The 25635-nt window shown below is 39.2% G+C and overlaps 1 protein-coding gene across 11 annotated transcripts in view; it reads right to left on the reverse strand.

Moving 5' to 3' along the window:
* Positions 1-3263: 3263 nt before the first annotated feature.
* Positions 3264-25635, reverse strand: part of REPS2 (RALBP1 associated Eps domain containing 2) — an 86306-nt gene continuing 63934 nt past the window's right edge. For 4 of the 11 annotated variants that reach the window (XM_044429911.1, XM_044429888.1, XM_044429961.1 and 1 more), the window contains 6 exons: positions 22277-22344; positions 18670-18747; positions 12684-12767; positions 10553-10698; positions 7983-8091; positions 3264-7476 (listed from right to left, as the gene is read on the reverse strand). In XM_044429911.1, coding sequence (XP_044285846.1) covers positions 7408-7476; positions 7983-8091; positions 10553-10698; positions 12684-12767; positions 18670-18747; positions 22277-22344 — 554 coding nt within the window. In that variant the 3' untranslated portion in view covers positions 3264-7407. Of the gene's footprint in view, positions 7477-7982; positions 8092-8480; positions 8608-10439; positions 10699-12683; positions 12768-18669; positions 18748-22276; positions 22345-25635 lie in introns of those variants that run through there. The other 7 variants (XM_044429948.1, XM_044429931.1, XR_006414709.1 and 4 more) reach the window with 6 other exon arrangements.

A 25635-nucleotide genomic window follows, 5' to 3' on the forward strand; every position in this document is an offset into this window, starting at 1 on the left:
CTAGGATAAAAAATGTGACTCGAGGCAATAATGACCACCTAAGGTTGGTGATACGAACGTGGAACAATGGTGGTGGACCCCTGTTGCAGTCAGGTTGGACTGAGAACCAGCGAGGACCAGAGAGGCCTGGTGTTTCCCATCTGCCAAACGGCTGCATTTTCCAGATGCGTAATTCCCTACTGGTGTGATGCATGTGCATGGCAACTATCGCTATTGGATGTCATCTGTTCGCCATTGCTGGGAACCTCTGAAGAACGTTGCCCCGATTCCAGAGAAGAGAGTGTGAGTTTGGTCCCATCTCCTGCGCCTTGCCCCTCCCACCACAAGCATTGCTGCTACACAAGACAGAGCAACACACATTGTGCAGCCAGAACATAGGAGGCAACTCTGCTCTCTCTCACATCCACACATTCCCGAAGTGCGGCAGTGCAGGCCTGTTTGCAGCTAGGGTTTTCCAGTTTGTTCTGCAGTCTCTGGAAAAATGCACCTGCCCTTACTGGCCAAGATACAAATCTAGGAGTCACTCAAACATTAAAGCATGAGATGTCTACTGGTTATTTCTTAGCCTTCAGCAAAATATACTTTTGGGACTCTATTGATTATTCTTACACTGTATTTGTACACTGCCTTTCTTCCTCTTGCAAGGAATCCAAAACCAATGGACAAGGTTTTCCTGTCCATTTAGTCCTCACAACAATCCTGTGAGATGGATTATTGATACAGTAACTCCTGCACAGATGGAGAATGGGCCCATTCTGCTGTTTTTCTGGAAAGTGAATAGTGAAATTGGATCTGCTTGAAGGGGAGGATGCTGGGAAGGAAGCATGGCTAGAGCAGTAATCAGACAGAAATGTTCTAAACCTCAGCCCCTCTCCTTTGAGTTTACAAGAGCTTTGAACTGTTTCATTTAGTCCTTCTGGCACTCACCAGCACTGAGAATAATGGACCGAGGTGGTGGTGGTTTGTAAGTTTTATTTGGACTTTGGGGTCATTGCACAGCATTTTGTTGCATGCATTTAGAGAACCAATGTTTTGGGACCACAGTCCTGCAGCACAGATTCATATATGGGATTCAGTTCTATTGAAATGATTTATTTCTGACTATACATACTGTATATGGGATTGCTTTCTTGGTATGTGATACATTTATGCTTCACACTACAAGGGCATAAGGTATCAATAAACTAACTAAAGGAACTAACTCTCTCACTCAAGGAACTAAAAGATACAGCAAAGCAATGGAGACAAGAAAACCTACAGTCTCCTGCTAACTGCAATTCACAGCTCACGTTCTCTTCTCTCCCCAACCAGGAAATTATCTTGAAAGATATACAGCACTGAATTACAGAACTGTTCTACACTCCACAGTTCTGGTATGTACAGATGGAAAACTCCCTAAATGGACCGTGCAGAATCCTCCAATAATCCCTTTAGGAAATAAGATCTCTATAGGGAGGATGTAAGATTCAAAAACAGCAGATGAAACTGGAAGCTGTTGGCTAAATGTAAGGATTACGCTTGTCTAATGCAAAGCAGAGATTAGGGCTATCACACACAGGTAAGGTCCTGTGGAAGGTGTTATGACAAAGGGGAGAGAAGTAGGAATTTATAGTAAACAATAAATGCTTTGTAGCAGACTATGAAAGCACTGCCAAGTAGCCACACCTTAAATCTATGGCAAACAAAATGAAATGCCCAGTTGTATTAAAACAAAGACAGCACAAAGTAATTAGAATATTAAGTTGCTGGACTATTTCTAAATCTCATCAGAGCTGGAAGAGCAATTGTAAGCAGGAAAAAATGTTCATGTTGTGCTGGAGACGTGAAGGAGACAAGGAAAGCATTGTTTGCCACTCTACTTGGGAAACATGAGTACCATATGTTATCATTTTTGGGCTTTCTTTTATTTTCCCTTAAGTGCGGATGATAGAGAAAAGCAGCTCTCTCACCTGCTATGTATTTGCTGTCTTCATATACACTCTGTACTTCAGTTTGCCATTGAAGATTTGTCTTAGAGAAGCCTAACTAATCCTTACACTCAATCAGTCTACTCTTGCACTCTTTCTCACTGGGCAAAATCGTAGTTTACCAGGTTGCTTTGCCTATCTGCATTTTGGAAGATATTGAAGTTGCATTTCCCTCTTTGTGCCAAAGTCTTAAGCTGCATTTTAGGTAGTAGATGCTGGAAGTCCAGAAGCCCCCACACAAACCACTTTTTAGGATATCTGGGGCACTTTCAGACTTTGAGTAAAGCCAAAGGTCAGGAAAAAAAGGCCTAGGAGTAGGTGGACCTTCAGTGTTCCTTTTGTAAACAGCGAGTCAGCCACATGTAGTGCACTTGGACTTGTGATCTTGTGCTTTGACTAGGGCATCTCATAGGGCAATCTGCCACTTCGGCAACACAGCCTGACCCTTCTCAGTGGCTTCGTCATAACCCTCTTAGCAGTTTACCCCTGAAAATGATCCAATTCATGTTTTACCATTCAGAGCCAGTTTTGTTTTGTTTCGTTTGTTTTTTGGGGGGTTGAGGTTAATTCAATAAAGGACAGTATCTGCCAAGAGCCATACTTACACTTCTGACAAATTTCATGCCAGACTTTCTCATACTGACATTTCAATTCATAAGAAACTCTTTCATGTCTTTCTCATATGAATTATGCACCTTGCAGAAGCTATGATGAGTTACTTGCCACCATGGCCTTTCCACTGCAAACTGGGGAAGGTTAATCTGCACAGAAGAAAGGCATGGCTTTACTTCCTCAGTTTTGGTGGAAAGGCAGGTTAGAAACTGATGGGCAGCTTCAAGCCCCTTGCTTTTCCTTCTTAAAAAACTCAAGGATGGGAGAGCAAGGGGCTTGAGGTTTCCTGTCAGAGAACTAGCTGAGGTGTAGTGGTTGATTAGGGCATTGGACTGGGACTTGGCAGGGCCTAATCCTTACTCAGCAATGAAGCTCACTATCTGACTTTGGGCCAATCACTTCCTGTCAGCCTGAACTACCTCACAGGGTTGTTGTGAGGAGAAAACGGAGAAGATGAAGATTATGAAAGCTGCCTTGGATTCTCTGCAGGAAAATGTGGGATGTCAATAAAATAAATACAAATCAACTGATGCTACCTGGACATGGAGATTGAACAGTCACACAGGTCACCTGGTCAGTCTTCCTTTCTATGGTAAGAAGTAATGTATTTCCACATGACCTGGACTGGAGACTTCACCAAAAAGCCCTTTTAACTTCTGTAAAGTAGGACACATGGGCATCCTATGCATGTAATAATAAATACGTTTTATTTTCAATGTAGTACTCACTTCATAGCTTCTGGATATCAAAAGACTTTTATATGAATAGTATATACAGCAACTGCCAATGATTTTTAGATGAGCATATCTTAACAGGCAAGTATATAGTAACTTAAAGAAATTTTAATAATATTTTTTCAATAATGTATCGTATGTCAAAAGTTAATAGTGAAGCAAATCTATCACATTTTATTAGCCCAATAGCATCAAAATAATATAAACAAGCAAAAGTTCAAATATATATTCTTACCTTACTTGCAGTAATCATATTCTATCAAAATTTTTAAAAATCATAGTATACAGAAGGCCATTATCAATCTTTCCTAATCAGATTTTTAACACACAAAATATTTATTTCTAAGTGTGCGCGTACATGTGCTAAAGGCTAAAGATTTGGCAGTGTTATTCCTTTTCTGGGGCTATTCAAACATGAAGAACTTCTCCCTACACCCCAAACTATCTTCAGAAGTAAACTCAATATGTAGGGAAAATTATTTCTATAGTAGTTATATGTCCATATTATCTAAATTGATCCCAAAGTAGTCTCAAGAATAAAGAACATGGTGCATTTCCCAGTCATGATCATTTGTTTACAATAACAAAATAGCTGTAGGTGCAAGGAGACAATGAGCTCATCTGAAGCATGTCTACTCTTGCTATAATACTGTTAAGCACTACACAGTCTGGATCCTATATATGTAAGAATATTCTCCCCAAGCATCGTTAAAATACTACCCCATTCCCCCAAAACAAACTCTGCATGCCAGATAAATTCTATTAGTAACTGATAAATTCTATTAGTATCTTCTGTAAGAACTCCAAACACAACATTTTTAAAAACTAAAAGCTGAATGCTAAAATTAGTGTTCCAAAACATAGAAGACCCATCACATGCTAATGATTAGGAGCATTTGATATATCATTCCAGTAAGAAATGGGAAGGGACAGAAGGGGGACTGTTAAACATTTGCTGTTAGAACCTAAGTGTAGCTTAAAACCTGACTGCCATTAGTAAATTGATAATACTAAAGTTGCTTCAGCATCATCTCCTAAGAATCAGCCCAAAATAGAGATTTCACTGTGAAATAAGAAGTAAATTAACTATGTAAGCTCCAGAGCTGTTGTAGTTCTGATATTTGTGTTAGGTGTGCAGGAGAAATGAGGGAGGACAAGTTCCTGTAGATTCATGACCTCACCTGCTATATCCAGTTCCTGACTCTGCTGTCAGAGCAGGAGATGTTTTCCATTGCTGCATGGGAAGGTATATGAACATCTCATGGAGATGCTTTCCATGAGCATCTGGGGACGGAGAGCATCTCATGACTCCCAGTCACCCTTCCATGGAGTTCAGGACTGCTCCCTTAGTAGATACTGGGCAGATGATAACCTGTGACTATAAAAATGAAGAAGTACTTTCTAAGTTCTCATAGGGTATCATTATTTTTGATTATGAACTACAGAAAATCTTCATCTACATTTTGGATAATTAACTCATGACATTCTTTTAACACTCCCCCATCTATGATTGGTACATCAAAGATTAAAATATTCACTGTGTGACTATCTTAGACAACTTTGTGTTATGCATAGTATTTCCGTATCTCTGTCTCAAATAACTGTTTATAAATGCTAGCCCACACGGTCTCGTTCTTGTCAACATTAATATATGCACTGATGAAGTTCATACTGTACAGCTACATAACATTGTTACATAAACCACAAATTAATCATTTGCCTTTAATAGATACACACTAGAAGGAAGTCTCTTCACCACAATTTTCCAAGAGTCATGTATCTATGGTGGATATAGCATATTACTAAAAATAAAAGGATGCATAATTCAGTGAGGAATAATTTAGCTGAAGCAAGTGTTTAATTTTCTACCATATGTACCACTGTGTTCATCAGAAACTGCATTCTCTTGACCAGTGGTTCCACTTTGCCTACAGCAGGAGTGGAAAAAAGGCTTCTAGATATTCTGGCTATGCTGGCAGGAGCTTTTGGGAGTTGAAGTCCAAAACATCTGGAGTTCGATCTTCTGCCCATCCCTGGCCTGCACTGATTGGCAGCTCCTCTCCAGAATTTCACCCAGAAGTTGTTCCTATCCAGAGATGCCAGGGAACAACCAAGGGACCTTTTGCACAAAGCATGTGTGCTTTCCTAGTGAGCTAAGGACAAGAATCCATAAACATAACTTAGAGGTTGTTTGAAGAGTAGAACAAAGGTCATTGTGAGCATATCCTTGTTGGTTTAGTAAATACAGGCAGGATTTTCTGATGTCCGACCTTATCATGACATTAAAAGAATTAAAAGAGTGAGAGGCATGGAATGTTTTAAATGAAGGATCTGGGGCATATTGCAAGAATGCAAGAAGAGCCCTGCTAGATCAGATAAAAGGGACATCTAGTCTGTTACCTACAGTAGCCATCTAGAGGAAAACACTAGCCCTCTCCTGCTGTGCAGCCTTCCCCCATAACAGATATTGTGTGGTACATTGCCTCTGAACATAGAAGCTTGGTTTAATTATAATGGTTAATAGCTGTTGGTAGATCTCTCTCCCACAAACATATCTATGATCCTTCCAAAGTGATCCACACTAGGTGTCATCGACGCATCTTGTAGATAATGCAACATGCAAGATATATTTTGGGTGATGTGCAAACACAAAACCATAAGGGAAAGGCTAAATTAAATACACTTTACCTGTGTTAAAAAGCTTTTCCTATTTGTCCCTTCACCCAATATGCCACATCCCCATTGTCACTCAAATCTCTGATTGCAAATCATGGAGTGTTATATAGTTGGATATAATCCAGTTCAAGCTTGGCATACTCAAAAGTAGTCTTACTGAGCTCAGTGAGATTTTCTTGGAGTTAAGTGTGCTAATTGAACAAGGCAGATGACAAAATCAATTATTAATTTCAAATGAGGGGTAAAAGAGTATGTGTGGACTTCAGTCAATATATAGAGCAAGCACAATTCTACAAATGAAGCAAGTCAGTTATTCTGCTGAAAATATCTTCAGAAATAAGCAACTGAATTACCAAAAATGAGCCTTTAAATGTTGGAAATAATTTTTTATCACATGAGAGCATTGAAGCAGTAAAATACAAAACCTGTGATCAGAACTGACATCAGGAACAATCTAGAAATCTTCTTGTGCTAACACAACCTACCACTGTAGTAGCATGCCTGGGGATTGCATAACGCATAGTGCTGGTAGGTGAGAACGTCCTGTAACAGCTGTGGCAGATTTCTTGCACTTGGCTACACTGAGTCACATGGGTTACATGCAGCAGCAATGTGAGCCAATGAAGACTAGCTGAATCTTAGTTCAATGCTAGGGATGGGCAATCCTCCACTTCACTGGAAAACAGCAAGCTAACACAGGGTCACAAGCTGGTCACATGGCACTCATGCCTCCATCCCAGCACCACAGCATATGCTACCTGAGGTAGTTGCCTCACACTGGACCAACAGCAACCTCTGCAAAGGGGCTGAGATGAAAGCTGAGGAACAGGCAGGGGACCAATTTCCAGGGACAGGACATAGAGGAAGACGTGTGCAGATGTTGCACCAACACAGCAAGGATTGTCCCTTACACCCAGGTGTGACTAGCGTGCTAATACAGAGGATTGAAAACACACTAGTAAATTCCATAGATGCTTCTTCTATTTATTCTAAAGCTAAAGAGCGTTTGAAAACTCACAGCCAGCTAAAGAATTATTATCTGGTTTGAAATGAAATATAAACAGATCTCCTGGAAGAGTATACCATTTAACCTGCCCTCCCCCAACCTCCCCAAAAAACCCACCTGGTATAAATCAGTAATTCTTGGAATAAATAAATGTTAGGAATAAGAGATGGAATTTGACTAAGGCATTCCTGAAGGATCAATCTTAGAGAAAGAAGTTCAATTTTCTAGGCATATAGTTTGACATTCAAATTGTGTACCTTCTTCATCTGCAAGGTAATTGGTGCAAGAAATGCAAGAAAGATCTGGCAGTCACTTTTTCCAAATGGTGTTATTCTACTGAAAAAAGGTCATGCCAATATATTGTGCGGACAAAATTGAAAGGTTCTTGGACTGAACATTCTGTTACAGAATGTCATAAAACTGTTACAGGTCGGAGCTGTTCCAACTGAGTTTCCAGTGCAGTTCGTTCTTTGTGAACTTCCTAGACAATACAAATGATACAAAACAATTAGTATAGTCCTTCAAAACATCAAAATAAAAAACAGTATTTGACTTATGAAATCTACCTTTACAATCCATAATTAATATACTTCTACTGTGATATTTTTCCAGGATTATAACAAAACAAAACAAAACAAAACAAAACAAAACAAAACAAAACAAAACAAGCAAATATTGTTTGCTTAAGTGTGCTAGGATTGCTGGTATGCCCCTTAAATGCAGAGTTTGGGCTCCCTGTGATAAATATGAATTCAGATGCTCTAGGAAATCAACACCACAATGTACTAAAGCATATAAAAACACCACAACCCAAGATACTTAAATTGAGATGCTGTAAACATTAGGATGTATTTCTCCCACCAGTCTGACTACCACTATTTGGACCTCTGTTACGTATAATAGACAGGTAAGAACTATGTGGCGCCAACATCAGAATGTTTCAAATGCAGTTTAACCATAGGCTCCTGTTTAAAGTAAGCTCCTTACCTTTAGCTGTTGCTGGAGTTCACTATTCAATCGAGCTAGCACTGCATTAGCTTCTTTGTTTTTACGAATAGCAGTTTGAATAGCTTTCTTCTGCTTTGAAGACTGCCTGCTAGACAGTAAAGACAAGCCACTTTCAGTTGGTAAGGTTTTCCTGATCATAATAAGGATGCTTAGTAGTACAGGTAAACGTAAAGGTTTCCCCTTGACATTAAGTCCAGTCATGCCTGACTCTAGGGGGCGGTGCTCATCTCCATTTCCTAGCCGAGGGAGACAGCGTTTGTCCGCAGACAGTCTCCGTGGTCGTGTGGCCAGCATGACTAAACACCAAAGTGCACGGAACGCTGTTACCTGCCCACCGAAGTGGTACCTTTTTATCTACTTGCATTTGCATGCTTTCGAACTGCAAGGTTGGCAGGAGCTGGTCGGAGCAACGGGAACTCGCCCCGTTGTGCAGACTTGAACCGGCGACCTTTCGATCAACCAGCCCAGCAGAACAGCGGTTTAAACCACTGCTCCACCTGCAGTCCCGCTTAGTAGTAAGAACTGATAAGTTTGTGTGATGCTCACATTTAACATTAATCAAAACCAACGAAGAACAAGTGGGGGTACACATGTGAAAAGGCATCTGCTGAACAGAAATAAAGCTATTATTTCACAAGTTAAGAAGTCATTAAGAAACTAAAAGTAAAAAGGACTTCAGTATGTTTCTGGTCTTCCTTAACTAGTATTTAATAGCCCTTCCTGTAAGCTGTATTTACTAGTTAAACCTCTCCTGCATCATGCGTCTTAAAAAGGCTTTTCTGGCATCAGCTCAGACAGAGAGATTTCCAGTTCACCACGACTGTGATTCACACAAGCAGCCGCCCTATGACCGTGTGACCTGCCATAGTCAATTGCATCATATGTTTCTGAATCAGCCACCCATGGCTAAGTCAATCACATAACTCTCTCCTATCTACTAAGGCTGCTCATGCAGATAGGCTGCATGGCAACGGCTGCATTTTAAAATAGTTACCTTCACCCCAAAGGTAAGTTTGTTTGTTTTTATGTCATCCAACAGCCAAAGTTCTCTGAGCAGTTCACAAATATAAGGTTCATATTATAAAATATTATTTTTTTACTGTCATACATACATTTACGTCCCTCCAGCCCTCTAGTACTTCCTTCTGCAAACTGTATTAAGAATACTTGCTGCCCTTCTTTATTAATTTTTTGTTGCTTATTTCCACCCCAGCTATGGGACAGCTTGCACATTAGAAAGGCAGCAGAGAAAATGTTCCCTTTTCTTTGTAGCAAGCAAATCAGTCCTAAATTGTGACATCACAAGCTGAAACTGAATCTCCAATAGATGATTCTTTAGACTTTCTATATCTATGCACTCTACTTTTTAAAAGTGGGCATGTTAGCAATTTTCAACGTTAAAGAAAATCAAGGAAGGGGAAACATGGGGAAAAATACAGTCTATGCAAGCAAAATTATTTCTAAGTAAGGCCTTTTATGGTTGTCTGTGAGGTGTTAGCAACTCTTAAATGACAAGACAGATACATTATTAAAGCGCAGCACAAAGCTCATGTGAAAAGTGGTTTGCCCTTTTATCTAAATAGACTGAACAACTAGATCTTTGGAAGAGAACCCTAATACTTTTTCCCTGAAAGCTTTCCTCCAGTTGTGTGAATGCTCTCCTCTCCATCTAGCTGTGGGAAACAAAAAACTGACCAACATGTACAGTTCAAATACTTATCTTTCTCAAAATAGGAGTAATTTGTTATATCAGTAAGAAATACATCTAGGTTGAAAAAGAGCGTTAGGCAACACTATTACTAGAGCATTACAGCAAGACGCCCAACCTTCCCTAAATTATTCCACAAAATGCTTACATCAGAGGAACTTATACCACTTTTTATTTTCTTTTACAGTATGAATCAATGGACAGCTTTCAGTTGTTACTTGTAAAAACTGAAAATCATGGAAGTGATATCAAGGTCATTTATTCACCCTCCAGAATCCTCCACCTGATCTGTATCTGTGCTATCACTTAACTGTCCATTAGTTTCTCCCCCATAATTCAGAGAAGAATATTTAAGGGGCCTGGGTATTTTATCAGTGGGATTTGCATACTCTAAAGTAATAAAAAAGAACAAGTCAGTTGCACAAGCTGTCTAGTGCTTCTCTGCTGCCCATGGAAAGTTATTTTTAACCTTCACATGCAGAACAATTAAGGGTGCTTCCAGATGATAGTGCTAACAATCAAAAACTATTGTGCAGCTATTTCATTTTTTCTCCCTTAACAGATTTGTTGGTTTAAAAAAGGGATGACAGAAACACTTTGACAGGACAGGGGAGCTACACACTGAAGATGACAATATGTGGCCCTCCTATAAAATCCCATGAACAAAGCAGGGTAATTGCACAATAAAAGCCTCATCTGAAAGCACTCTAAAAGCAAATGCAACTCACTTGCACTTTTTCCCACACTGCTTCTTTAGAAAATCTGAAGCCTCTTTATTTTGTCACAAAGCCCAAACCTCTCCCAGTTTCTCATGATGTAACTTAAGCCAGTATTTTTTTACTTTGGGATCAAGTGGTGAGACTTGACAGAAGGCAAGGAAGAGGCTACACTTTTAGTGGGAGAAAGTTCCTGGTTCTCCAGCATCTGGCTTTCAGGTCGGAATTTCCTGCGGATTGGTTTTGATGGTGGTTGGGTAAGCAAAACCTCCTGTGAATGAAAAAAGAAAGCTTACAATTATGGTTGATGATCTGTTAGAAAAGCAGTAACAGTATCTTTTGAATATGAATCTTATTTTCAAAATTCCTCTGGGCCTAAGAGGGAGTTGTTTACTTTGGCTATCCAACCTCATTCCATAAAGCAATGGCATCATCCATTCAGATATCATCCACTAGGAATGCCTTTTGTGCACGTCCATATATAAGAACAAGAATTATACAACAGGCTATGTTTAGTTCAATAATGCTGCAAAATGGCATGGCAGAGGTTTTTCAGTAACAGAGTTTGTTTTGGACTGATACACTATCCCAAATACTAATAGAAAAACTGGATTTGAAATAGCCTCCAAGAGGGTTTTTTTTCCATAGAAACAAGGGTAAGGGAAGATAAAAGGGAAAGAGGATTTGCCATAAGAACCATGTAAAACAAAAACACCTCCCCTACATTTCAAAAGAAACATGCATTCAGTGCTTAAAACACACATACACACATGCACGCATACACATAAACTAGTTTTGTGGGTTGGATTCTTTTAGCTGTATTCCAGAACAGTCTATAATTTAATGCTTGTAGCCCATGTCTTCATAGCTTTAATGCACATATGGCTGGAAAAGAAACACTGCACTAATATAACACTTGTACCTCAAGGCCTTTCTAGGGGATCAGGTTTTCATATAGCAAAATGGCAGTTGATACCAATTCAGTGTGTGCAGTCCAAATGTCTTGCTCTAAGATTGTGCTTCTGTGGTAGTGATATCACATTTATTCAGCACTAGATGCACTTGCGTATCTGGGAAATCAGGTTTCTTTCTTTAGATAAGTCACTTATTACAACTGCCATATGTAGTGTGTGCCATAGGTACCTGCAGGATATTGCTTGTAATGTGAATTATCACAAAGTAAACACTTCTCTCTCCGCTCATACTATTGTGTGAATTTAGGATTACTTAATTCTATAGAAGATTTTCTACTTTTGAGAAAAGTCCAATAAAAATGGGAACTATTTGCTAATGCATTAACATCAATAAGAAAGCTAGAGTCATTTTCCAGAAAACAATTTAAACAGCAACAGTCTTTTTATTTTAGAAGCTTCACGTTTAAGAACAGCCACATGGACTACATTTAGTATATCTAAAGAGCTAACCTTTCTTTTCCAAACTTAATACAAACAAATAGGCACAAGAATCACCCAGGATATCTCAAAACTTTTTCCATGTAATGCTCATCATTGCTATCTATCATGTAGCTCTCTTATTCTCCCTGTTCCTTCCTCATGGCCACACTCCTAGACAGAAACCACCCATTGATACAAACTGCCATCACTGTGTTAGGTGAGAACAAAGGACTCCCAGACTCCTGCTACATTTTTGTCAAGATTAATGGCAAAGAAATTGGGAACAATTGGCTATTATACAGCTATTGGTTTTATCAAGTGATTTGACCATGGCTGCCATTTTAGATTGATAATGCATTGACTTCTTTTTCAAATTTTCTCTATCCCTAACACAAAAAAGCTTTATCAATTATTATTTCTTTGAATTTTGAACTTGGTTAGTTGTCTGCCTATTAGTTTAGAATAAAAATGGGTAACCCCAAATAAGGTATGGATTTCTGCATACTTGGGGGATCTCCTAGGTATATGTTTGTATAATTTTTCTATACCACCCAAACGCGTTAATTTTTGGCAAGAGAACTTCTCTTCTACACAGACACTTGTACATTAAAAGAAAAGAATGTTAAAACAACAACGCCTCACAGAGACATGTGAACTTCCAGGATAGATAGAATGCAGAGCTGTCTGTTGAGAGAATGGAATTAGCCTGCACAAGTAGGTATCCTGATTAGATGCTATATGCCACAATCTTTCCATACTATAAAAGGAAAAGGAAATGTGAGTCTTCCTGAAGAGAAACCTTGATGAATTTTTAAAGAAGCAACTCAACTTTATTGAAGAAGGCTACATGACCTTGCCTTACTTTTTTTGTTGGGCTGTTTTCTTCCACCTGTGATGAGCTTCTGTTCATTGGCAAAGGTAATTCCATCTCAGATTCCTGTTCCACCTGTAACAAGTACAAGTCACTATAGCACCAACATTACTAGGAGTTACTCATAGTTTTCAACTTCCCATCACACGTAGAACATGCTATGCAGACAAGAGCAGGCTTGATTTATAAAGGCTGTGAAGCCTCTAGCCTCTATTCCTGAAGCAATCCCTTACCCCAGTAGCTGCCATTTGTGGTCACTGTTATCCTGAGAGCAAAACCTGCCTTCTAACCTTGGCATGAAGTGATGAGGCTTCCAGTAAGAGATTCAGGTGCACCCCCCTTCCACAGCAAAAACAAACAAACAAAAAACAACACATGCCGTATGCAAGATCTAATTTTCTCTCCTACTTTTCCTTGCTTCCATACAGATATCTGTATCTGTAGCTATACATACAGGTATCTATATACATATAGATATAACATAGATATCTATACACATACAGATATGTTACTGTGTTTCCTGTGCTTCCACAATTGGACTATCTGCCAAACAAGTAGAAAAAAATTTAACAACAAGAGCAGGAAAACAACTACGTATTACGCAGTATATACGTAAATTCCAAAACAACTGGATGCTAAACCCTGAGCACATATCAACAAGATGGGTGTGCTGGAGTCTCTAATAAAGCACCATGCTGCTGTGCTCTTGATGTACCTGATTAGAGAGAAGCCACTCAGCTTCAGTACAGACACTAGGGCTGTACTCAAGTACAATGTAGAAAATGTGTCAGTTGTGTGTTCAGAGCAGAATAGGATGTATATTTACAGATTGCTGATATACAGTAGAGCGTATTCAGCCTCAGATGAATGTATTTATATTGAACTATATTTAAATCTGACAGTTCCATCAGAACCATAGTTCTGAGTCTGGCTGTTTAAGTGAGAAACTCCATTAATGGTCCCAGAGTGCTATGGAGGTGTATTATTTGGCTCAAAAGAAAGGCAAAAAGAAGAGGATGAAGGTAGTACAGGAGGAGGAGGAGGAGGGGATATGGCTCTCAGTGAAACAGGAAGTGAGGAAAATTAGATAAATGATTCTTAAAAGTGAGATTCCCTAGAGTTGCATTTGTTTCTGCCTTCAGATTCTGGCCAAGTTTAACAAGCTAACACATTACAGCTGTACTTCCAGCATGCCTTCTCTGTTTTCTATCTGTTCACCTTATTTGCTCACAGCTAGTTCTTCACCTTGGTGAGATTTCTAAAATACCTTCAACACTGTTTCCTGAAAACAACACACTATGACATAACAGATGTATAGAAGTGTCACCTGCACAAGACACAAGTCAAGAAAGCTGCTGAATTAAGGATTATAAATTTACTTCCAATTAAATGAATTATTTGAGTGTGCACTTTTATGGAACTTATTTCCTGAACCTTCTCAGTTTATGCAAGATCAGTAACAGAGGCGGTGCTGATATGCTGAAAATAGCCCTGGGTAGTAGGAATGCAGTTGTAGGTGGAGGTAATGCTAGAGCACTGAAGAACTTCTCCAGAGGCTGCTGAAAGCGAAGGGCCGAGGGAAGTGGGTTATCATAACATGGGCTGCCAGAGTACCAAGGATGGTACTAAGATGAATGATACAGTTGCCACACCTGGAGACTTGGTGAAATGACTTATACACCTGTACGAAGACTGACATCAATATTGGGGAGTACAAAAGTAGAGTCAGCAGTGGAAACAGCACTCAAGCGGGCAATCCCACAGCCCTTTCTGACTCCATTATGATCAGCTGCAGAATCCGTATGTGTTATGCACAAAGACCACAAAGAAGAAAAAACGGGGTTTTTTTAAATTGTAACAAGAAGTTACTGTCTGCCTGTGGCTGCTCTTGATTTATTATTACTGCCCTGAACAGTTATGATGAGAAATTGGATGTAAAATGCAAATAATGTATGGGACTCAGCTACACAAAGGAATTTAATGCAAATTAAATACCTAAATATAATTTTAAACCAGAAATCAGAAATAAACAAAATGAGCACAGATGGATTGCCATATCCTTAAAGTGCCATCTAGTGGAAGCTTTAGCAACATTTTAAATTAGAACAAATTCCACGCATGAGCACGTAAGTGCGCATGCACGCGCGCACAGACGTGTGGACACAATCATTTGCTTGACTGAAGTTGGTCATTCCAAATGTATTGAAATGACAGGTATGTATTTAACTCTAAGAGTAAACACGTGAAAATGAACTCTCCAGATAGTTCTACTTACTCTGACAGTTTAACCAGGCAACAATCCTGCATCCACCATCATTTGATAGATAAAACAAAAATAGGTAGCTATGTCTCTGATGTGTTAGATTAGTTAAACTGTTAAATTAGCTCAAAACCAAAACATTTCATGTTCACATGAAGAGAAACTTCAGCTTAAATGCTGATAATGCATTCCTGTGTGTATTGAAAAGTAAGTCTCACTGAGTTCAGTAAGATTTACTCCTTAGTATGTATTTAGCATTGCAACCTAACACTGAGGGCTGTTTTATAAAATAACCACATTCATCTATGTAGTCAAGACATTATGGTTGCCCAAGCCCTCTCAAGTGCTTATGTAGCTTAAATTATTTCACAGACTTATCCTGGAAAGCAGGAAGGAATTGGTTGTATAGAATCCTAATGAAAGACCCACTCAGGTAACAATTTTATCATGTGCATTGCTTGTCATGACATCTCAAAACAGCTGTGTATGTAAATAATAACAGTATAAATATAAAGCATTCTGCAAGTGTGTAAAGAGGCGTGTGACGTGGCTGCGGGCACAGCAACAGGATCAGCCTACCACTAAACATTAGAGATCTCTGTTTGCATGATGTACATTGCCAGGTGATGAACAAAGAAGAGGGAAATAAAACCATTGAAATATTTACCAGTATTTTAGTCATCTAGTGCATTTAAAGTCATTTCCTTCCTATTTAAAATGCACCTAAGTGTGATGCCTCAGATCCTTTACTCCCCTTAGGCATTTTCCTGAAAGAAGCTGAAACGTCTTGTTCATTTCACAAGTCTTGTATACATCACAGTGAACCATACATTTCTTTTTTACAACTTGCGATAGCAGCTGAAAGGGATAGAACAGAACAGAAACCTCTTCAGGATGCAAATACCAAAATCTTGTTGTGATGAGGTGTGAGCCACCCAGAGAGCCCAATGGTTAATGGGCTCCAAGTCCAAATTAATATGCATACAAGTCCAAATTAATATGGACTGCTTTTGCAGCACTCTACAATCCTCAGACTTGCAATTGAAATATGCTTTTTTAAAAGCTGTCTGAGTGCCCATGATAAGGTTTTGGAGAAAGGTACAACATACATTCAATGCAAGGGTTCTTAGTGCTTACAGAAGCACACAAGAGAATCCTGATAAAATCTTACCTAACTTCTTGCATACTGATTAAAAATGAGATTAGAGTAAGTTGAAAGACAGTGTGCCTACTCATCTATGACTTTATTAATGGGACACTCAACACCAAATCAATAAACAAAGGTGTTTTTCTTAGAAAACTCATTTATATAACCAATAATACTGGTAATAAACGCTCTCATCTCTGCTCCACTGAAATCTATTTCATTATGCCAGCAGAATACACAAAATATTAGTATAGCTACCTGCACAGTAAATCTACTTTACTCAGGTGATAGAGGATAGCATAGTTAACAGTATGCTGCATTTTATACCATTTTAATACTATGAGAAATTTAACACAGCAATCCTAAATGAGCTGGAAGGCTTTTCCATCCCCCACCCCAGGAATTTTTCCCTACACTATTTTTCCATGTGGAGCGAATACCTCAATTTTTTTTACATTCAAGCTGCTCATGATGAGAGATCTGTAATTGTAAGAAATGGTGACTGAGCACTGATTTTCTCCTTCCTCCATCCTCATGTCTTTTAAATTGCTCACCTGTGGGCAATGGCTGGGAGCTCTTCCCACTCAAGAATAAGCTTTTCAAAACAAACGAACAAATAAAATAATTTCAGAGGTTCCTGTCTATATAAATTCCATCACAGTAGGACAGACAGTATCCACAGCTCTTACAGACAAGGTCCAATTAAAGAAAAGGATGTAACTGTCCACCCATGCTTGTTGTGGCAGAAAAGAGCACACAACAAGATTAACTACAAACTCATCTCATTACATGCTACTTAAGAATAGAATTTGTGGGGAGATGTTTGAATGAGAGAGAAAGTTAGGGTGACCGTAAAAAGCTGACCCTTGCATTATAAATTGGTTCTAATGTAGGCAAATCATTGCTCATTGAAATGTTCTATGTCTGTGAGCAGTTTAATGTCCAAGAAGTTTTGACGGTAGATGTATCAGAAGCTTTTGCAAGCAGGGCAGGCAAAGCTGCTCAAGACAGCATTCCAGAAAAGAACCTTCAGAGTAAGAGTGTTGCTCAGCCATCTTGTGTGTTCTGAGTAAGTGGTAAAGACTACAAGGAAAGGATTCCCCCCAGCCACCATGAGCTTAGAAGACCAGTAACATTAATAAAAAGTAGATTTAAAAAGAATGTAACGTGAGGATTCTGCTTCTATTCAAATCATTTCCATCCTTCCTCTATTCTGAAAGCAGTTATTTTTTTTGTTTGCACTTACATATGCTCTTTTCAGCCAAGTACCCTATTATGTAATATAACCCATATGCTTAAAACAATTTTAGTTGTTTTATTGGAGCAATTTTTCCCTTAAAAAAGCCGAATTACTAGTCCAGCTAGTATGTATAATATTTTACCACTTCAAAACAGATTTTGATTGCTAGGTGTACAAAGTAAGAGAAAGCAATGGTGTTTTATGCAAGGTTTTTACACAACTTATAAAAATACTAAAGGAAAAATAAATGGTTTGACAGGATAGCACTGCAAATGTAGATGGAAAGTTATTCTTTAACAAGCAAGACCATTTCATCCAAACAGGGAGAGGTTTTACCATCGCTAGATCAGTCTTTACCAAAATCACTGTGAAAATGTTGGTTTGCTGCCTATAAAGCTGCCCCTGCACCTGGCTCCAGTGAACCAGAAAACCATCTTTGTGCCCTGTAGAAATGTTTTGGGAGATGAAAATTTTGCAATGTAACTTTGTTCTAATCTACTGCAGATTAAAAGGCATCTTTGCCTCCTCTTCCCCAGATCAAGCACTACCAAATAGCCCTAAGAGCTCAACAGGTTTCAGAAAACCACTCAGAAAAGTTCCGCTGGACAGCACTTTGAGGAAGTAATGGAAGCGGAGAAGAATTACCTTTTGCCGCCCTTACCGCCACAGCATAGGCTCAATAATGAGCACGTAAGTGTGTTCAGTCAGATTCATCCTGAAATTTCCTCCACCTGCGCTCGAATCATCTCCCTTCCTGCTTCATTGCCCGCAACTCAGGCATATACATGCAGCCAAGCGGGCTCTGCTAGGTGGGAGAGGACACTTAGGAGCAATCATGTCAATTGTTATGCTATTTTTTGATGGGGTTAACATGGTCTTCTGTTCAGGTTATAGGGCTTCCTCTCCTCCTGTAAGTATCCCTTTTGCACAGGATAGATAATACAGGGATTCTTCCATCACTTACATGCACCTTGGCTGCATGCAGACCTGTATGCAGCAAATAAGTCAGCCAAAAGTAAGCTTTCTGTTAATAGCAAGCTACACACTAACAGCTCAGTTTCTCCAAAATAGTTCTCTTGGGGCTCTGTGGCAAACCACCATGGGGCTGAAATCCTGTGCATGTTCATAAGGATGTAAACCCCACTGAAATTAACTCACTTCCTTCTCAGTTAACATGTAGTTAAGACTGGGCTGTTAGATGGCCTGAATTTCAGAATTTGATTTACTGATTGATTCATAATAACAATTCTCCTAACATAAAGTAATAAGGTACCTATCATTTGTGGGACAGCTTGTGTGTCAGCTCTACATTTATAATTTGAAGTGATACCTGCTCTTGAAGTCCGAAGTCAACGTAGCTCGATTTGAGTTGAGTATTTGGTTTGGCATTTGTGATAGGATGAGAAACCTGTGGGATACAAGTAGAGCCCATCTTTTTATGTAGCATAAACTGGTGAGGTTATATAGTAAAGATGGTTGGGAGAAATCAGTTGGGTTAAAGTTCAACTGCAATTTTAGCTTCCAGAACAGAATTCTGGAATAATTACTCCAGAAGAGTAATGCTTTCAAGTGCAACAGGGATTAAAATAATGCAATAATGTGACATAACAATAAGCAAGAAGCGACCTTTTAGATTAAAAAGAACTACGGAGATGCTTATGTTAATAAAGAGTGTAGGGTAGGGTTAGAATTCCATGAATATACATGTGCAGGGAGAAGGGTAACAAGTAAGTCAGTGAAGAGGGCAAGCAGCCTCAGGGCAGGGCACACAGAGGGCATTGCTCAAAATGAGTTAACCAAAACGAGGAAGTGTCAGAAACAGAGGGCAAACTGTTGCAATACAGTAAGTGGCAACGCTCACTGAACTATTTCCTCAGTATGAGACTAGCAGGATCACTACTGACTTTCAGAGAGTTCCTAGGATGTCCATATTGATCAGGCTCTGTAAAAGCTGTCTTTTTAAAGTTATTTTTGTAAGCAAGAATTTCAGCCCCAGAGTCATAATTAGATTTTCTAACTGACTGAGTGGCAATCCTAATACTACCAATGGAGTATGTTGTTCCATTTGTCCTATCTGATTTTAAAATAATCCACTATGTTATCTTCAAATTTTAAAGAACAAATTCCTAGCCCTCTCTCTGGACAGTCTTCAAAAGGCAAATGGTATGCCAAAAGCAAAGCGACTTTAGAAGGGCTTTCAAAGGGAAGCAAGAAGCTTATTAATCTTGCAGTATAGCTCCATGTCCCAACGCATTTGGTCTTTTTTTATATATATATAAAATATATATAATGTATATATATTCCATCTCTTTCTCACAGATCATTTTACCACTTTTGACATTAATTTGCAGTACCTAATCTACAGTGGGTGGTACTACCTCAGGTAAGTGGTTACAACTTTTGCAAATACCAATTAAGCTTATTCCTAATGGGCTGAAATAGTTTCTAATACGTAGATTGAAAATACTAGTTATTATACTAAATGAGTCATAACTTCTGGCTTTGTAGTATACTATAGTACTATACCTATAGTTTTCAAAAGTAGCGACAATTGCCTTGACTTGTAAACCATAAACAAGCAATGTCAAATAATACACATGGGGCCTGAGATCTACATGGAGATTTGATCAGAAAGTAAGGCTGCAATGCAGAACACACTGATCAAGGAGAAAATATTGCTGAACACAGTGGAAACTGCTTCTGAGGAACAGTGCACTACACCATGCATATTTTGTTACAGAAATACATTATAGATCACATATATTATCCCCTGTGTAAAAAACAAGAGATTTGAGACATTCAAAATGGCGCTTCCCATCATAAAGCGTTTGATTATACGTACCATGTTCAATTCGTCCCATCCAATAACTACTACTGTACTTCACAGCCTGCTTCACTGTGGAAGCTGTGTGGATGTTATGGTACAATCCTATGAATGCTTAGACCAGGGGTCCTCAAACTTTTTCTCAAGGGGGCCAGTTGACAGGTGCCAGTGGTGCACACAGGCCACCAAGGCGGTGCCCGGGGGGGGGGTGCCGGTGAGAGGGTGGGGCGCGTGCACACATGTGTGCAGGCGAGGTGAGGTGGGGATGGAGGGGGGACACTCAGGGTGAGGCACTGGCTTGTTCGTGAGATCGAATCCAAAACGACCTCCTCGCAAGCAAGCCGCCGCTGGGCACACGCACGGCGAGGCGCCGGCTTGCTCATGAGGAGATCGTTTTCTCTGAGCTAGTCCAAAATTACCTCCTTACAAGCAAGTCACACACGTGTGCCCGGCAAGTACAAAACGTGTGGGGCGGGCCGTTTAAATGGGCATGGTGGGCTGGATCCGGCCCACGGGCCTTAGTATGAGGACCCACGGCTTAGACAGATAAAGACTTCACAATGCACATTTTTTCCTGCCTAGATATGCATAGGGCTGCACCCATAGTTGATATGAAGTGATTGGGTATGTCTTTCAAAAACGTATGTATAGAAAGTTCCTTCCCTGAACAGCAAGAATGGCACCTTTGTGCTATTTGCATGGCATTGAAAAGAATATAATGGAAATAAAAAGACAAGCCAACCAGAGACCTGCAGACAATCACTATAATAATGTTTAAATACAGCATTTCAGTGACCTGATAATACATCAGCAGATTCTACAATGCTGGAGAACTAAGACATACCAGAATCCACAGAGGTGTTGTTTGAAACTGCAAACATAATGACCTTGGGGTTTGGGTTTGTGTGTATGTGTTTGTTTGTTTTTGGATACTGCAAAGCATGTATCAAGAGGTAGATTTTTTAAAAAAAATCTGTTTTGCAAAACAAGGATAAAAATACCCAGAAATGAATATGCTAATGTTAATTTCAGAGCGCTAGTGACAGAATGTACAGTTGAACTCTGATGCTTTTGACATGTTATGCTTCATCAGCATACTTGTAATATTAAAATATGTGACTAAGATATTCAAGTGGGGAGGCTCACGATTTGTATTTGCAATGAATGGTGTAAAAGTTAAATGTCAAATAGCAGAACAGATTCTGCTTAACAGAATGCCTCCGCCATATAATGTATTCACCACCCACAACCCCATTCATCTAGCCCAATACAGAAGAATGTTCCTTTCGGCTAAAATAACCCATTGTTCTATTCCTTTGCATGAGAATTCTCTTGGTTCTCTGATCAAGAAATGCTTTTGCTAAACTTAATTGTGATTCAGCTCTCTTAATGACAGTGGGAAGTAGCCAGTACTGCCACACCTCCACTTGTTCTGCTGTGATTACAAGAATTTTCATTAGTGCAACAGGAAGATGGTGGTTCTTCAAGCAACCTGGAAATGAGCGGAATACTTATTCCAATACAAGAAAGATCAGCAGAGTTCTCTTCTGTGATCTGCCCCATTCTGTGAACTGTTCCATTCAAAAAATGAGCATTTTCAGGGTTGTTGTTTAGATTCACTTCATTAGAAGTTAAGCCTTGCTGACACACACAGTCTTGGAAAATAGCCAATTGTTTCTTTTCTTAAGTCTTGAATACACTGCAGGCCAAGTGTCCAGTGAACCCTTGGTCACCTGTGAATTTCTCTATTCTCTGCCCCCTTAAAAAAATAAAAATACAAACTTGTAGAACTTTGGGGTGGTCAGTTGTCTCTCTCTTTCTAGCTTTACTCTTTTTTCCCCCCTCTGGTCCTCTGCCTTTCAGCCCCTGCCAGCCTCTAGCCTCATCAATCCTTTCATCCAAACTACTTTTATCCAAGCAGGTCCCTTATGTGGGAGCCATCTTGTGGAGGTGCCCGCAGAAGTTTTTCATATTCCCAAATGTGCCTAAAGGCCCCCCTGTTGTATGATGGTGGGCCAGGAATATTGTTCATTGCCAAATGAAAACTCCAACAATGGCCACTGTCTCTTTTACCTGTACCAATAAACACAGTATTCTCATGCCAAAAGCATACCTGTGATATGGAAGGCCTAGGAGGAAGGGCAGGTGGTGGCGGTGGTGGCAGCCAGCCTGCCCGAAGTGCTGAAGAAACAGACAAAGAAAGGCAAATCAGCATGTATAATTGCAACCTATTATTATTATTATTATTATTATTATTATTATTATTATAACATTTCTATGCCACCCCTTGCCGAAGCCTCCTAAAAGTAAATACATCTACCAGTTCAACTCAATTCAGGAATATAAGTTTAAGATGAACAAAATATCAACCTCATTCTCTATTCTCTTGTACGCTCTGAAAAAGTATACATTTGGTAAAAAAATATGACAGATGTAAACAATGCAGATCCTGTTAACCTGTTTCAGTGAGAGATATGGTACATGGAAAAACCTTTCTGTTCTTTGTCACTAACACTCCAGCCATAAAAAAATGAAGTAATGTTGTAATGTGGACATTAGAGCATATTCAAAATAAAATGCAATGATGTGAAAAAGTGTAATCGTACAGAAAACATCTGTGGGAGGAATTAGATGTTCTGGCAATTGGATGAGCTAGATGTAGCTTTTAAATATTTTTGGCAGGGGCTGAAGAGGGAAGAGACCAAACAACAGTCAGTTTATGGTTTTATAAAAATGTAATATAATTCTGTGTTCTATTCTAATCTTAGTTTCTAACACTCATGATGGGACCTTCTATTCCAATCTGGCTTCAGTTAAATCCACAAAAACTGCAGAGAAGATTAGGCTTAGAGATACAATTATAATGACACTTAGGTTATATGTACAAATGAAGCATGACCAAGGAATCTCTTGATAGTTGACCTTCTAGTAACCCCTTATAAATGTAGATCCTTTTTTAGCAAAAACAGCTGAAAAGGTACTTAGCAGCTTCTTTTGTTTTGTTATTTTTTTTTAACAATTCTAGCACTAAACTTAAACAGATAAAATTTTATTTATTTATTTATTTATTAAAACATTTTTATGCCGCCCCATTCGCCGAAGCCTCGGGGCAGCTCACATCAAAATTGTCCTAGATCACTTTTTTAAAAAACTGCAAATGCATTTATTAGAATATACGAAGTCTCTTTAAAAAAACACCTTATGTTCTCATTTTTAAATTGGTTTGGGTAGAGATATTGAGGAAATTTACAGGGATAATGGAGATTTATGTAAGAAAAGATTTATGACTAAAAGTTATTTTGGCTAATGGGTGGGATAGAAAATTAATAAAATTAATTAATTAATAAAATAATGAATACTGACCAGGAGTATGTGTAACAAAGAAAAAAAATCTGTGTTCCATTTTGTTAAAAACCAGTAATACCTACACCTCTCACACATTGTGCCAAAGTTGGAAGATATGGGAATGTAGTAATGTCACCGATAAAAATAACAAAAAAAGATTAAAAAGTTTAAATCACAGTAATTAAAAATAAAATAAAATGTGTGTATTTATTTATTTATTATCCCACCATTCTTTCCTTTCAAGGAAAGATTATGTTTCTTACATACTTCATTTATCTAAAATATTTATATCCTGCCTTTTCACATTAGCATCTAAAAAAGATCAAGTTTTTAAGAGAAAATAATACCGATATGGTATATTTCCTCTTTAGATATGGTATATTTCCTCTTGTCAACTGGGGTTTAGTAAAGGAGATGGCAATAATATATATTGCCATATATGGTTTACATTTGGACAAAAAATGGAAACCAACATCTACTGAATAAGTCTACTATGTAAGTTGCTGATTCTTACAGAATACTCATAATTGGGGTTAGAGTTCAGCATTTTGAAAGAAGTTTTATCTATATACTTCCACACACAATTCTGAGAATTTATTCATACAACATTTGGCTTCTTCTTCCCCATATGGGAAAGCCATTTCTGCAGGATTTACATTATGTAAGCCATCATAGAAACAGGATCAAACAGGATGGGAAGCCATTCAGACACTCAGCAACAGCATAAAACTTTTTAAAGCAGATGCAGAGCCCCAATCCAGATTGGAACCCCAGAAAAGGGGATATGGAGGCTTTTATCCCCTCCCATTGCTCTTGAGATGATGGGGAGGGTTGTACCTGTTCGCACTGGAAAAAAACTCTCACCTTACCAAAGGAATATTCTTATCCAGTGCAAATATTAGGTTGTGGGTTTTTTCGGGAGGGAGGACGACTAATCTGGATTGGAGCTGTTTTTTAATTAATAAATCAATAGCTAAGGCTGAAACAAGGACACCACAAAGAGAAATAAATGCTATGATGTTATGTTTCGTTAGAATGGGGGGTAATCATGCAGAAACAGACTTTTGTGCAGTTTTGCTTCAGCAGAGAAACCTTGAATAGAGGCAGCATACCTTAACCAGATACTAAAACTAAACCCAGTTTGGGAACTGGGAAAAATCTAATACATATCTCTGAATTTGTAATTTATTTATTTATTTATTTAAAAAATTTCTATGCCGCCCCCATCGCAACAAAGCCTCGGGGCAGCTCACAAAGAATACATAAATGCATACATAATGATAATATAACAATTTTTAAAAATCGTTTAAAAACCCCCGGTGCATTCTCGCCTAAAAATTTTTAAAATCTTAATTAATTCAATAATTTAACAATTAAAATAAGTTTTAAATAAAAAGGTCTTAGCCTGGCACCGAAAAACAAATAACGACAGCACCAGGCGGACCTCTCTGGGGAGCGTATTCCACAGATGGGGCGCCACCGCAGAGAAAGCCCTCCTCCGGGTACTCACCCTCCTAATATCATTCACAGAGGGTTCCCGGAGAAGGGCATCCGTTGCTGATCTCAAGGGGCAGGAGGGCATATATGGACGCAAGCATTCCTTTAGATAGTCAGGTCCCAAGCCGTTGAGGGCTTTATAGGTCATAACCAACACCTTGAATTGGGTCCGGACTTCAACTGGGAGCCAGTGAAGCTGACGGAGAACTGGGGTTATATGAGAACAACGTCCAGTCCCCGTCAGCAACCTGGTAGCTCTATTCTGCACCAACTGAAGTATCCGGACCGTCTTCAAGGGTAGCCCCAAGTAGAGCGCGTTACAGAAATCTAATCGGGAAGTTACCAGCACGTGTGTCACTGTCACCAAGCAGTCGTTCTCCAGGAAGGGAACAGCTGATGTATCAGCCGAAGCTGAAGGAAGGTGCTCCTCGCCACCACCGTCACCTGAGCTTCTAGAGACAGCTCAGGGTCAAGGAGCACTCCTAAGCTGCAAACCCTGTCCCTCAGAGGGAGTGCAACCCCATTTAGGACAAGGCCCAAGTCCCCCATCCCGAGGCCCGAGCCACCCACCAAAAGGACCTCCGTCTTGTCTGGATTGAGCTTCAGTTTATTGGCCCTCATCCAGCCCAG

The sequence above is a fragment of the Varanus komodoensis genome, unplaced genomic scaffold (assembly GCF_004798865.1).
Source record: "Varanus komodoensis strain SLA01 unplaced genomic scaffold, ASM479886v1 scaffold1, whole genome shotgun sequence".
NCBI classification, from domain to species: domain Eukaryota; kingdom Metazoa; phylum Chordata; class Lepidosauria; order Squamata; family Varanidae; genus Varanus; species Varanus komodoensis.